Here is a 15,813-nt window from a genome sequence, read left to right on the forward strand (position 1 = left end):
CCTTCCGCTCAGGTCATGATCCCAGGGTCCTGGGATCGAGCCCCACATTGGGTTCTCTGCTCAGTGGGGAGCCTGCTTCTCCCTCTGCCTGCCACTCCTCCTGCTTGTGTGCACGTGCGCGCGTGCACACTCTCTCTCTGACAAATAAATAAAATATTAAAAAAAAAGATAGTAGATCAGTGGAACAGAATAGAGAACCCAGAAATGGACCCACAACTATGTGGTCAACTAATCTTCTACAAAGCAGGAAAAAATATCTAATGGAAAAAAGTCCTTTCAACAAATGGTGTTAGGAAAACTGGACAGCAGCATTCAAAAAGAATGAAACTTGACCACTTTCTTACCCCATTCCCAAAAATAAATTCAAAATGGTTGAAAGACCTAAATGTTAGACAGGAAACCATTAAAATCCTAAAGGAGAACACAGGCAGCAACCTCTTTGACCTTGGTCGTAGCAACTTCTTACTTGGCATGTCTCTGGAGGTAAGGGAATTCCCACAAAAGCAAAATTGAGACTTCAAGATAAAAAGCTTCTGCACAGCAAAGGGAACAATGAGCAACCTACAGAATGGGAGAAGATATTTGCAAATGACATGTATGGTACAGGGTTAGTATGCATAATCTGTAAAGAACTTAAAAACTCAACACCCAGAAAACAGTCCTGTTAAGAAATGGGCAGAAGACACGAATAGACATTTTTCCAAAGAAGACATCTAAATCTCGATGGCTAACAGACACACAAAAAGATGCCCAGTATGACTTATCATCACAGAAAGACAAATCAAAACTACAATGAGATATCACCTCACATCTGTCAAAATGGCTAAAATTAGTAATGGAGGAAACAAAAGATGTTAGTGAGGATGTGAGAAAGGGGAAACCTCTTATACCGTAGGAAAGCAAACTGGTGCAGCCATTTTGGAAAACTGTGGAGTTTCCTAGGATGCACCAATTGCATCACTAGGTATTTACGCAAAGGATACAAAAATACTGATCAGAAGGGATACATTCACCCTGATGTTTATAGCAGCATTATCAGCAATAGCCAAGTGATGGAAATAGCCTATGGAAAAAGTAGTAGTATTTCTATACAATAGACTATTAGCCATAATAATGAAATCTTTCCATTTGCATGACGTGGATGGAGCTAGAGTGTATTACGCTAATCGAAATAAGCCAGTCAAAGACAAATACTGGGCACCTGGGTGGCTCAGTGGGTTGAGTGTCTGGCTTCGGCTTGGGTCACGATTTCAGGGTCCTGGGATTGAGCACTGTGTCAGGCTCTGTTCTAATCAGGGAGTCAGCTTCTCCCTCTCTCTTTGCCACTTCCCCTGCGCATGCTCGTGTGCTCTCTTTTTCTCTGATAAATAAATAAAATCTTTAAAAAAGAGACAAGTACCATATGATTTCACTCATATGGAATTTAAGAAATGAAATGGGTGAACATAGGAAAACAAGAGAGGTAAACCATAAAACACACTTACCTATATAGAACAAACGGGTTGATGGAGGGAGGCGAGTGAGGGATGGGTTAAATGCGTGATGGGTATTAAGGAGGGCACTTGTGTTGATCACTGGGTGTTATATCTGATGAATCACTAAATTCTACTCCTGAAGTTACATTACACTATATGTTAGCTAACAAATTTAAATAAAAACTTGAAACTAAAAAACAACAAACTTTTGGCCATTTTCCAAATATATTTCCCCCACCCCAGTCTTAGGGCTTCAGTATCTGTATAGTAGGTCACTTGATGTCCCACAGCTGACTTATATTTTGTACCTATTTTCTCACCCTTTTTTCAACATGTCTTTAATTTTGGAGTGTTTATGTTGCTGTGTCTTTAAATTCAGTAATCTCTTCTTCTGCAATATATAATCTGCTGTTAATCCTACCCCGTGTACTTTTCACCTGAAAAATTGTATTTTTCACATCTAGGTATTCGCTTAGTCCTTTTATCTCTTCCTGTCTCTCCTAGTGTTTATACTTCTACTTTTTGAACATGTGGAATATATTTATAACAACAATTTTAGTGTTCTTTTCTATTTCTATTGTTTTTGTCATTTCTAGGTGATTTTGATTGGTTGATTATTTATTTATTTATTTATTTATTTTTCCTTCCTCATGGATAGTCTTTTCTTCTTTTTAGTGCTTGGTAGTTTCCAGTTGAATTCCAAGCATTATGAATTTTACCTTGCTTATTGTTAGAGTTCTTATATCTTTTAATATATATGTAATTCTGAATTTGTCTTTGGATTTAGTAAATTACTTGTAACCAGTTTGTTTTTATGTTTCATTGGGCTGGATTTTTTTTTTTTTTAAGATTTTATTTATTTATTTGACACACAGAGAGAGATCACAAGTAGGCAGAGCAGCAGGCAGAGACAGAAGAGAAGCAGGCTCCCTGCTGAGCAGAAAGCCCATGATGCGGGGCTCCATCCCAAGACCCTGAGATCATGACCTGAGCCGAAGGCAGAGGCTTTAACCCACTGAGCCACCCAGGTGCCCCTCATTGGGCTGGATTTTTAATACCCTTTAACCTAGAGCTAATTGAGCCTCACTTCTGAATCAGTATCCTTCTGAGAATTCTACTAAATGCCCTATGTATATTAGGAAGTCTTTTTTTATTGTATGGTTGAAACATGAATAATACTTGACCCATATAACTTCGAAAAATTATTCTGCATGTTTGTTGGAGGTGGTTCCTTTCCCAGCTGTATTTCCCTTATACACCTGTGCTTGTAGTACGAAGCTAAAGACTCATGGGGAATTTTCTGCAGAGCCTTAAGAGTTCTTTCTTTGTTGATCTCTTCTCTTCATTACTTTACCTATGAAACTAGTTGCCTTGGCCTCCTCATTTCTAAACTCTGTCTCCTCAACTGAGGGAGTCTGTAGGTCCTGCTTGGGTTTTGCCCTCCCTATGCTACAGCATGGAAACTCTGTCCAGGCAATAATCTGAGCTAATCATAGGGCCAGTCTTATTTCTTTTCTTTTCTGAAGGATCACTGCCTGGGCTGCCTGTTACCTATTAGCTAAAACCCAGTATTTTATGGATTTTGTCTGCTTTTAGAGTTGTGTAGGATGAGAGGATAAATTATTGTTACTCCATCATTGCTTGAAAAAGTGAACTGTTTCTATTTAAAGATAGAATGAAGGCACCTTAGTGTGCTACCTTTGGAAGGAACTATTCTTTGCCTACACAAATTAATAGATGCTTTAAAGGTAGTGTTGAAGCAGTGGTCACTTGTTATCACTGGTTGCTGGGCAGGTTGGAAAGGTTGGGAAATCTCAGTTCATAATCTTTGAGAGTTAAGAGGGAGTATTAAGTCATTTTGACATCATTTTTATCATTTCACCTAATGTATTGGTAAGACTATACTATCACCAACTTAACATAGAGGAAAGAGGTGAATGGCCAGGCATACCCTAACTCCTTTTTCAACCTTGCCCTTTTATGTGTCATGCAGTGTCAGGCTTCTCTCAGCAATTTTATCACATCAAGTGTTGGTAACAGCATTTTGTGATAGTTTATTTCTTTAGATTATAAGATTGGAGAATTCTGAAGTAGTTCTTCATCAGGAAAGGTCAAAGGTGGCACAGCCTTTAGAAGTTTTAAAATGATTTTCAAAAAACTCCATCCTTCCTTATTGCCTTTTAAATGGAGTTCCTAGTGTTTGCATGTTGGACTTGTTTGTATTAGAATACTTGAGTCACAGTCTTTTGTTTTTCAGTTATTCAAGCGAAGAAATGTTGCTACAGCAGAGGAAGAAACAGAAGAAGAAGTTATGTCGGATGGAGGCTTCCATGAGGCTCAGATTAATAACATGGAGATGGCACCAGTAAGTAAGATAATGAAAGGAACTCTGTTTTAGTGTTTTTCTGAAGAAGACAAGGAGGTGTAGCTTGCTATTTTGGTTTTTTAAAAAGGTGTTAGTAGATGGTTGTAGAAAGTACTTGGCATTTCATTTTTTTTTTTTTAAAGATTTTATTTATTTATTTGACAGACAGAGATCACAAGTAGGCAGAGAGAGAGAGAGGAAGGGAAGCAGGCTCCCTGCTGAGCAGAGAGCCCGATGTGTGGCTCGATCCCAGGACCCTGGGATCTTGACCCAAGCCGAAGGCAGAGGCTTTAACCCACTGAGCCACCTAGGTGCCTTGGCATTTCATTTTTAAAAGAAGCCATATACTTAATCTCATGGTTCGTTAGATGTTTGTTATCGTTTGAATAACATGCAATTAAACAGAATTAACTAAATTATGAAGATTAATTCGCTATTAAAACTTAAAAATATAATTACAAAATTATTCCTTAAAAGTTAAGTAACAAGGGATACTTTAAAGGAAATTCCAGTTTGCTGTTCATTTATCAAATTGGATGTGTTTGTATGATTTAAAAAATTGATTCCACATCACAGCTGTTGGAGTTTTCTATTATAACCCATTTTGTAACTTTTCTTGCGGTTATATAAGCAGATAAAAATTATGCTTTATTTATATGGGTTATACCTGTCTGTAGTTCTAGTTTATTATAGTCAATTAATAGAGCATACACACACACACACACACACACACACACACAGATGGTTTTTCAGAAGAAGAAATTTTTCTTCCACCCAATTTCTTTCTTCATGGGCCGCCACTGTTACTAGATTCTTACTGTCTGTGAGAGAATAAGTTTTTTCTCTCCCCCCGCCCACACCTCTTTTAAGCAAATTGTGACATGTTATGCACAGTATCCTATATATATATTTTTTTCTTTTTTCTTCATAGATCTCCAGTTTTTATGGGCCCGTTTTCTTTTGTAATTACGAGAACAGTTTAAATCACTTTGGAATCTATATAGACTTTGTAGCCAGCGCTATCATTTTGCGTTGAATTCTTCTAGGACCTTCAGAAAGTTGAGCTATCCATTTTTTGTTGTTCTTTTAGTGAATGTTAAAATAAATAAAAAGGGTTTTGTGGACTCTAGTATTAGTCAGGGTTTTACAGAGGAAATAGCCAATAGGGGATTGTTTGATTGATTGATTGATTGATTTTCAAGAATTGGCTCATTAATTGTTGGAGCTGCCAAGTCCAAAATCTGTAGGGCAAGTCAGTAGGCTGAAAGTTCAGGTGAGCATTGATGTTGTAGTTCTAGGGCTGAAATTCCTCAGGAAACCTGTCATTGCTCTTAAGACCTTCAACTGATTGAATGAGGCTCACCCACATTTTGGATAGTAAAGTGCTTTACCTGAGTATATGAATTTAAATGTTAATTACATCTAAAAAATACTTTCATGGCAAGTCTAGACCACTGTGTGTTCAAACAGTTGGGTACTGTAACCTAACCAAGTTGACATATAAAATTAACCATCCTAGTATACTCCTTGGCAACTTGACCCCCCTACAGAATTCCTTAAACTATACTGAGTGTCAGGAAAAGAAATAACTAGTCATACCTCCATGTAACATGGAGTTATGCAACTAAAAATGCACTAGCCTTTTTCCCAGAAGAAGTTAAGACCTTAAGTGATGTTCATGCCTCTCCTTGATCTCTTATAACTTAAATGCTGTGATACGAAGTTAACAGTACTTCAGTACCATGAATGTAAAGTCAATACATCTTATATTAGGGGATAAGAGAACGTGTGTGTGTGTGTGTGTGTGTGTGTGTGTGAGAGAGAGAGAGAGAGAGAGAGAGTATATATGTATATATATAGAGAGAGAGAGAGAATGTATCTAAGTGTATCCAAACATTCATAACAGAATCATATAGGTACCTTTGTTTATTCAGGAATCAGTTTTGTAAGTTTCAAATTAGTTACTTTTCTGACTCTTAAGAGTAGAATGCTTTACTCTTCCCATTGGGATTCTTAAGTGTTAGGTATTTACCAACCCTCCAGCATTTATAACTCAGTGCAACTTTTTTCATAGTTCATCTTGTTGACTTTAACCCTTCATGAAACGATAAGAACTTTATTTCATTATGACAAGTGACCCTGAGAAGGTTAACTACCAATACTGGAGATGGGTTGTAGAAAATGGAAAAGTTCTAACAAAGCAAGAAAATAGTGGAAAACTGAAAAGTTTTAATAAAGAAAATAGAAATTTTAAATAAATTTGAGTCATTTGAATTTGATAGTAGCTAGAATCTGTGATTTATACAAGATTATTCTATATTCACTCAGTAAATACTTGTTGAGCATCTGCTGTATGCCAACCATCAGTGATAGAATGGAAAGATGGGCTGGGTCTTTGGCTTTCAAGAAGCTTAAATTGTACTGGAGGAACCTGGGCCTTAAACACATAACTGAGAAAAAATATCTGATAGTGAAAAGGGCTGGGACAGGATTAAAGTAAGGTGATATAGAGATGGAACGACTGCTGTAGATTTAGAGGTCATAAGGAGCCGCCTTTTAGAACCTGAATGAGAAGGACCAACCAAGCGAGTGATGAGCAAGGGAGGAAGAGTAATAAACGTCTTGTCTTAATATTTACTACTAAGATTACTTTCTTATTGTCTTGAGCTTCTTAATGATAGACAAAGTATTTGGCTTCATCACATTACTAATCATCTCAGACATTTTCTTCGTGTAAAGATTATCCTGCCTTTGTGTAACTCCTCTAGATAAATATGATTAACTTAATAATGTGGCTGCAACTATACTATCTTTGTTTTCCTTTGAATTAAAGTTAAAATTTTATAAATTTGCTTTTGTTTGTGTTCCCAGGGTGGTGTTATTACTTCCGACATGATTGAAATGATATTTTCCAATAGTCCAGAGCAACAGCTTTCAGCAACACAGAAATTCAGAAAATTACTTTCAAAAGGTGAGTTCTGAGTATCTTAAAGTACATTTGGCCCCTGAGTGACAGAGCTGAAGATCTTTTTCAGTAAAGTCAGTACAGTGCTGTAAGTGTATTTTCTCTTCTTTATGATTTTCTTAATATTTTCTTTTCTCTAGCTTACTTTATTGTTAGAATACAGTATGTAATACCTAGACATACAAAATATGTGCTAATTGCCTGTTTATGTTATTGGTGAGGGTTCCTGTCAACAGTAGGCTATTAGTAGCTAGGATTTGGAGAAGCCAAAAATTATATAAAAATTTTTGACTGTGCAGGGATTGGCACCCCAACCTTTGTATTGTTCAAAGGTCAACTGTGTATCTTTTCATTTAGTTAAAAAAATGCTGCTTTCCCATAATCTATTTTTTATATCACAGATAAATTGCTTTGGAATGTGTCTATCAACAAAATAAAAGGACACATAAAGATATATATGTAATTATGAGCCATGGCTAACTTCTGAATTTCTTTATGCAATCTTACCAGGACCAGAAAGCAGTATTCTTTTCATTTCTGAGCTATTTTAGAAAAGACCTTTAAAGTGATAAGAACAGGAGTCAGTATTTCATGTTAATTCAGATCAAGAAACTACTTTTTTTTTAAGAAAAACTTTTTTTGTTTTTTTAAAGATTTTATTTTTATTTTTTAATTTTATTTATTTTTTAATTTATTTTACAGACAGAGATCACAAGCAGGCAGAAAGGCAGGCAGAGAGAGAGGAGGAAGCAGGCTCCCCACCGAGCAGAGAGCCTGATGTGGGACCCGATCCCAGGACTCTGGGATCATGACCTGAGCCAAAGGCAGAGGCTTTAACCCACTGAGCCACCCAGGCACCCCAGATTTTATTATTTTTAAGTAATCTCTGTACCCAGCATGGAGCTCGAACTCAAAATCCTGAGATCAAGGGTCACACGCTCTACCAACTGAGCCAGCCAGGTGCCCCAAGGAAAACTTTTAAAATAACAGTTGAAAGATCAGTAATAGTTGGTTTTAATGTTATTATTTTATCATGAAATTTAAGAATGGATTTACTGGTGGTCAGGGTAATTACCTTTTTTTTTTTCTTTTTGGTATAATTAGGGGTAGACTAGAGTATGATAACTTTGCCATTCTGGACAAGTAAAAAGAACTGTGGAACTCTGAACCACATTAAAATGTCGATGGTAAATATTGACATTAAATTAACAGCACACACACCCCTCCCCCCCAAGTAGTAAGGTATTGTTTTTTGGAGTCATAAGTGGTAAATTAATATATCCCTTGAGGGACCTGGAATAAAAACCTCTATAACATAATAGACATAACAAAATTGTTTGTGACATAACAATTTAATTTTTTGTGTTATAAGTTAATCATTTGAAGGCCATTATCATGTACAGCTTCCCCATTCCCCTTGTCTCTTTTCAGCATGCTGAGTCTACTGCCTTTCTCACACCATGGGGCTCTTTAGGACCTTCCATTGCTCTCTACTGCTTTTCTGCCTGGATCATCTGCCAGCTATCCCTCTTAAAAATATGATAACTAAAATACAGTACTTCAGATGTGTTCTTACTACTGTAAGGTGTGGGGAGAGGTTGCCTTCCTGGTCCCAAGACTACACATTCCAGGAGTGCACTCTAAGATAGCATCGCTTATTTTGTTAGTCATGGCACAGTAATGGTTCATTATATTTGCACCCATCTAAGCTCCCTAGAACCTCTCTTCATGTACTGTTTTTAGGTTTTGTCTGTAAAGTCTTGTAAATTTTTTTAAATTGCTTTTTAAAAAATTCAGTTGCTCAATCCTGCTCTATCCCTGCCAACTTCAGGTTATTATTCTTCCTATATGTTATTTCTGTAATCTGGCATTTTAACTACTTCATCTTTATTACCATCATCAAATTTATTTGTTGTGTTATCTGAATGGTTGATAAAAACGTTGAACCAGATTATTTTTCTTCTTTCTTCTTTCCTTTCATTTTATGGGGAGACAGAACCTAATCCTCCTATTGATGAAGTCATCAGCACACCAGGAGTAGTGGCCAGGTTTGTGGAGTTCCTCAAACGAAAAGAGAACTGTACACTGCAGGTGCGAGCCATTTTCATTTCTTGCCTCCTATTTTAATTCCTTTGCAAGCTTGTATATAAATTTATATACAGATTTGTTACTTATATTAACTTATACAGGGGGTTCATTCTTGATATGGGGCTCATTTTTGATACAGTGTTCCTGACAACCACATTGCAAGCAGCTTTGGTAGCTTTGTTAACATCTAGGCCCTGGTTTTACTCTTTAGAATTCTTGTCATTTTTAGTCATGAGAAAGATTATTTTATGGTGATTGTGGATAATACTTATTTAATAGGTAATTTTGTGTGGTAGAGGAATCCTTATAGATAGAACCTAAGTGTGGGCTATGTAAAATTTGGTTTTGAAGAATTTTTAGATTGTATTTGTTGGCTTTGCAAGGCTTCATAACATGGGCTAGGTTAGAGACTCAATAATCCCCAAACCTGGTCCTAATTCAATCCTTCCCCTTCCCCTCAAGAGCTGACAAGCAGATAGCCTTGTCGTGAATGTTGGTGATCGGTGCTAGGTAAATTTAGTCTGTCAGTACTGTATTATATAGGGTTTTCAGGAGGAAATTCTGCGACTTCTGGATTGTATAATTTTCATAGTACAAAGAACCAGCTGTCAACTGACTCATCCTGGTGGTTACCTAGAAATTTTAAAATATGGTTTTGTTTTGTTTTTTTCCTGAATGAAGTTGGATTTTTGGTAAACTGGTAATTTTTCAGGAGCTGTGCTTCCTTGGAGTAACCCGTTGTATCAGTTTCTGTGTTATTCTTTAACCAGTACCTGTGATATCTAAATTCTCACTTACTGTAGGATCTAATCTGAAGGGCTCAGGCCCTTTGGAGAGAGACTGCAACTGTAAAAATGGGTTAGGTGCAAGGTAGATCACAAATGAGGTTAGCTTTCCAAGTAAATTTGCCAATAACAAGTTAATCCTAAAGATAACTTTTGACCTTCTTGTTCTTTTTTGCCTTACTCTCCTAAGGCTGTAGGGAGTGGGGCATTTTGTAAATGGTAATAACCCCTCTTCCCAGGTTCTTTACTGTCCAGAGGATTGTAGATGATTCATAAGACCTGATGCTTTGTCTTGATATTTTCTCTCCTTTCCTCCCACCCCATCTTTTTCCTCCTTTTACTCTCTTTGTTGCGGTGATGAGTTCTTTCCAGAAGAAAAACAAGAAATCCAGAAAAGGTAGAGTACTTCAAAGTCCCATCAGTTTTTCTTCTCCAGCTTGACATTTACTAATCCCCAAGTTCATTTGAATTAAGATTCTGTTTTGCTAGCTGCCTCTTGGATTGTAATTCTGGTCCCCATCTAAGGCCAGGATCGTCGGACACCTGAAAAATAATCAGGTTCACCTAGAGAGCAAGGAAAGAGACTTTTATCAGGAAAAAAAAAAAAAGGAAATCCAGACAACCAACACTGCAGAGTACTGAGCCTGAGCCCTAAGCAACCTGCCAAGAGAACCAGAGGGACCAAATGAAGAGCCTTACTGCAGTTTATCATTTGAAAAGCTTTGTAGGAAGAGGGAGGTAGGGAAAATTACCATTTTGGTCATGTGAAAATATGTTTGTATCCTATCTCTGATAATGAGAGTACTTGAGAGATACTGAATTTACTCCTGGATCTAGCGGTTTCTAGTAGGTGGTCACAGAGGTCCAGTTCCTTAATCTGTTAAAGAATGATGGTATAACCTCACTGGCCTAAAATGAAAAGGGAGAAATGGGCTTTTCCCCATCTCTCCATTTTCCAGTGCACCCCAAAGAGTGCAGTATGTTCTCTCAACAGTGCCCCTCTCCTGGCTACCACATGTAAATTCTACATCTTTTTGATTCTGTAATCCTAGAACTTGGATCTTCTGAAGGTGAAAGCCTTTGGAAATCTCTAATTTGCTTCTATCTAAATTCTCGGATTCCACCCTTGTGTAAACTAATAGGCTGAAAGATTGAGAAATGATTCCTCTGGAAGTGAGCATCTTATGATTTTCAACTTAGTTCTCCAAAGACTGAGAAATACCCAGTCTGTTTATTATCTAAAGGTCATCATCTCCAGCTTTTTTCTGGTGTATATTTTAAGTACAACATGGTATTCTTTCTCCAGTGTGATTAGTGGCTAACGTCAACCACTCCAGAAGCAGAAGGAACAGATACATTGAGGGAGAACCAGGCGGCTTTGTGCCACATAATTAGACATGCTCTGGGACACTTGGAGGGTACTCCTTCCTCTATCTTTTTGGAGAGCATTAGAATGTAAGCTGTTCCTGATACTCCTACCTGCTTACTAGAAATATGAATAGTGTGTTTTTGGAAGGGGGGTTTTGCCAATTCTCTTCCAGAAAGAGTGTAATAATATATAGTCATAATAATAGCTTATCTCATTGATAAATCCCGTGGACAAACTTAATCCCTTCATTCCATAGATAAAAAACTGTGAATCCTAGTGAAGGCTCTCTTCACTTACGGTCTGGCTCTCCTTATGCCGGAATCAGTGAGGTACCTCACAACAGGGAGATAATGCCTGTTTTGCTCATTTGCCCTCAAATGAGATGAACAGGGGTGGAATCTAGGATTTTCGCAGCAAATAATGTCATCTAGCTAAGAGCATTCTCAAGTCCAGTGACATGTAGGCCTCAGACAAATTCAACCTTTAATATGAGATTGGGCTGCTCTGTTGGTTTTTTTTTTTTTTTGGCGGGGGGGCGGGTTTTGTTTGTTTTTTGGTTTTTGAGTCTAGGCCCTGCATGTTTGTACTGTCCTTTGTAGTGCTGAGATGTTGCAGTCTCACACCTTCTTATGGAAGCTTATTATGAAAATAGCTAGAAGTAAGTAAATTGCATCCTAGTTCCATTCATTAGGTATTCCTCCTAAAATTGTAAATTTAGATAAAATTGATGTAGTTTCCCCATTCTTGCCTTTCTTGTCCCATATAAAAGCTTAATGTGATAAACTGCAGTAAGCCTTCATCCTCCTGTGCCTTTTCCCATCCTCATTGATCCCTCTGCCTTTCTTGAAAGGTTGCTCAGATGACTCAGGCACTGTTCTCTGCAGAGTTTGATATCTGGGTTTATTTTTCTGATGTGAGCCTCTCTTTTCACTTGCTCTCCAGGTGAGCCTGGCATTTGCTAGGAGCCAGAGTGGACCCGGCAAAGTGGCCAGCAACAGAGTCCTGATCCAAATGGAGAAAGGGAACCAGGCGTACCTCAACCTGGAGTGGGAAACTTGATAGGAGGTCAGAAGTACTTCAGCTTTGGATTCTCATTTTCCTTATTTAAGGAACTGAGCACCAGAAGGTAGAGACTGAGAAAGGGAAGAGAGAAAATACCAAATCTTCAGTGTGACCTTCAGATTTCAACTGTAGCCTTCTTGAGCAAGTCTGGACAGTGAAAAATAATAGTGGAGTTATAATTTATAAGTAATCACAGCATGACAGGTTGTTTTCCTTGCATGGTACCATTCTTGGAACATTAAAAAACATAGTAGTTTAAAACAAAAAAGAGGAAGTAAGGATCATAGTAATTTTGGCTACCATTTATTTACTTCAGGTGATACCATTTCTTAGGCTTTATTCATCATGTTACCGATTTTTTGAGTCTCATGGTTACTTAAATTACTTTTTCTGGCCATTTCTCTCATAACCTTATGCAGTCGTTTTTGCTGTCAATTCTGGACTTTCACATTTCCTAGCTCTCTTGCATGTTAAATTCAAATCTGGGACCCACGACTGAAACATTAACAACAACACAATGATGGCAATAGTCTGTGAAAGAGAGGTTAGTTTGAAGTACACCCTGTTTTTAAAAAAAAATCCATATTAAACACATTTGAAAGTTGTTTCTTTTAGCACTTTATTAACAGGGGCCTGTATGATGGGGGGGGGATAGTTTTCTTCCTCCCTCTCTCCTCTCTACATATGTACATTTTACATAAATACACAGATGGGCATAGAAAATTGCACAAGTACAGCTTGATGAGTTTTTATAGGGTAAACACTGTGTGTGTGTGTGTGTGTGTGTGCGCGCGCGCGTATGAAAGAGAGAATGCCTTATTCATGCATGAATATGATTTTCAGTGGCTCTCTGGTTATAAGGTATTCATCTGTTTCTGTCCCTGATGCTTTCTGGTTTTTGTTCTCACCAGAGGAGGCCTTGAATCTTGCTTTCGGAGATTATCATCACTATGTACTTCTTAATAAACATGACTCTGGTATATTCTTCTTTTGCTTAGATAGCCTAATTTCCCTTTTTCTTCCATCCCTGTTCACTTATTCTCTATTTTCTTATTCATTGTCACTCTCTTTTGCTTTTCCATTTCATTCTCTTAAGTAGCATCTGGAATTCCCTCTCACTTCCTGTGAGATTCCTGGTACTAAACCTCCTAAGACAGAGAGCAGCTTCAACTCTGGCAGCAATGACTATTCTAATTTTATCTCATTGGTAATTCTTTAGTAAGCCTTTATCCACGCAGGTTATTGTTGTCATTTCATTTACATCAGAATCTCATCACAGTCTGTTTTCTTTTTGACAGAGACTGGTATGTATGCCCATCTCACTCATTCTTCATACACAGCTTTTCCTCACAGTTGTCATTTCTTTGACTTGGTCTCTGCAGTATCTCATGACTCTTTGTTCAGCTTGGAGCCTGCCGTCTGGTAGGAAGGTTTGCTTTTGTATTCACATCATCTGTCTCTTAGTTTTAACTTTGCTAGTTAGTTTTCCTAGAAAGCAAAAGAAACTGCATTTTAGGTGAACTGTTTTCTTTTTAGCATCCCCTAAATAATCCGCATATCATTATTTGAAATTTCTTGCGTAGATAGCAAAACTCAAGGAACTGAAAGATTCTTGTCAGTGTTACAGGTGTGTGTCTGAGATGAGACTGTGGCTGGGCTTCATAAGCATACTCGATTGGGAGGCTATAATCTAGTTCTCTCTGAATGGCTGCATAACATAAATAATTAGATTATTGGCCCATTTTCTGATAGTTTCCCCATTCATAAACTACCAAAGCCAGACTTTTCTGGGATGTTGTGAGGAACATATGTAAGTAATGCTTTGAAAATACAAAGGAGTGAACAAATGTAAGGTTTCAATTCAGTCAGATTGAAAAGGCTTTGAGCATGGGTTTCAGGAGTGATTCAGTTATGAACATGGTATGTAATGGAATTTTTATGTTGTGATATTCAGTGTTTAGAAGTCTCTTGAACTTCTCTTTTAACAAACTTATCAAAAAGAAAATATTTTCCCTTTAACTGTGGTGCTCCTGGTCTGGACTTCCTTGCTACTGTAATATCATTGTCCAGTTAGGCTGCCTAACCTTTGTACTCATTTGTGTATATCACTTTCATAGGTTTCTTGGAACGTCCCCTTCTTTAAGCATCTTCTGTTGTGAATTTGCTGTCATTCACATGCTTTGGATTATGATAATCAGATTGTCTTCCCATGTCTTCTGCTTTCCTTCCCCCAAATCCAATGGTTGATGATTTAGTTTTCCATATGACAGCTGCCTTTCAGTTGACCCAAAAGCTTTTAGAAGAGTCACAGCTCTGTCTTTCAGTGACTTTTTATTGATCTCTCATTCAAGGGACATGCCACTGAATTTTTTTCTGTATATGTGCTTTATTAAAGGATAAATAGAAGACAAAACAGAAGAAGGAAACAGAACTAAAGTTTAGTAAGAATAAGAACTCTTTTAAGTAAATAGAATTTTAGGAGTTCATTCTTGGATTTCTCCATTTTAGGGTAGAGTCAAATTACTGCACAGATGGACAGATTAGTAAAATGCTGTACTTTTTGTTGGCCATGATTTCTTTTCATACTTTCTGTTTACCAGCTTATCAGCCTTAAAGAATGCTCTTTTTAAAAATCTTAACCTCTGGTATGGAGAGGGTGGTTGGGTGGTGGACATTAGGGAGGGTATGTGCTATGGTGAGTGCTGTGAAGTGTGTAAGCCTGACGATTCACAGACCTGTACCCCTGGGGCAAATAATACATTATATGTTAATAAAAATAATTTAAAAAAATCTTACCTCTGTACTTTAGTTTGGAGCCCTCTCATTTGTCAGAAGCTCTTATGCTCTAATGTTGCCATTTCTATTAATTGAATGCCAGTTAGCTCCTTTTGGCTCACTTATCATTTAAAATATCTTTGACCTTTTTCACTGTCCTTGTGTCTTACACATTTTACATTAAGATCCTCTCCACTTTTCTCTATGTCCATCTTATAGAAATTATTTACTTTTATTTTTTTATTAGATAATATACATGGTTTAAAGCCAAAATGATACATAAGGTTTTGTTTCCCATTCACCCTTACCTTTCCATGTAGTTAACAAGTATTTACAGTTTCTTATGACTCGTGCCAGAGATACTCTGTACCATAAATAAATGCATATATTCCTTCTTAACCCTTTTAGAAAATACAGTATGATGCCTTCTTAATGTACACTATTAGGCTTTTTTTTTTCCTTTTTTTCATTTGTTTCTTGGGAGATCATTTATGTCAGCATATGAAGCAGTCCCTCATTCTTTTTTCATGTTATTACGTCAGCTCTACTTTGGTCTGAAATTTTAGACCAAATTTTAGACTGAATATTCTAGATCAAGGTTTTTGTACTGGGAATTCTCCATTTAAAATTGATACAGAATCCGTCTGATAGATTGTGTGTAAATAATGATTTCAGATTCTTTTTTTCACATACAGAAAACCTTATTGTTATAGCTAAAAACAAGCTCTTAAGTGCTCATAATATAATAAAATTATTTTTATCTTTATAGTTTGAATCAGCTTGGGTATTGACAAATATTGCTTCAGGAAATTCTCTTCAGACGCGGATTGTGATTCAGGCAGGAGCTGTGCCTATCTTCATAGAGTTGCTCAGCTCAGAGTTTGAAGATGTCCAGGAGCAGGTAAAAAAATGAAGCAGAGAAGCAGATG

The 15,813-nt window shown here is 37.1% G+C and overlaps 1 protein-coding gene across 1 annotated transcript in view; it reads left to right on the forward strand.

Annotated features, from left to right (window-relative positions):
• The window catches only part of KPNA1 (karyopherin subunit alpha 1), a 67,827-nt gene that overhangs the window by 35,503 nt on the left and 16,511 nt on the right, over positions 1–15,813 (forward strand). The window contains exons 3-6 of the mRNA XM_080796542.1: positions 3,733–3,840; positions 6,712–6,811; positions 8,802–8,896; positions 15,654–15,785. Of these exons, the coding sequence (XP_080652668.1) occupies positions 3,733–3,840; positions 6,712–6,811; positions 8,802–8,896; positions 15,654–15,785 (435 nt within the window). The remainder of the gene's footprint in view (positions 1–3,732; positions 3,841–6,711; positions 6,812–8,801; positions 8,897–15,653; positions 15,786–15,813) is intronic.

Source organism: Martes martes, assembly GCF_963455335.1.
Source record: "Martes martes genome assembly, chromosome: 1".
NCBI lineage: Eukaryota > Metazoa > Chordata > Mammalia > Carnivora > Mustelidae > Martes > Martes martes.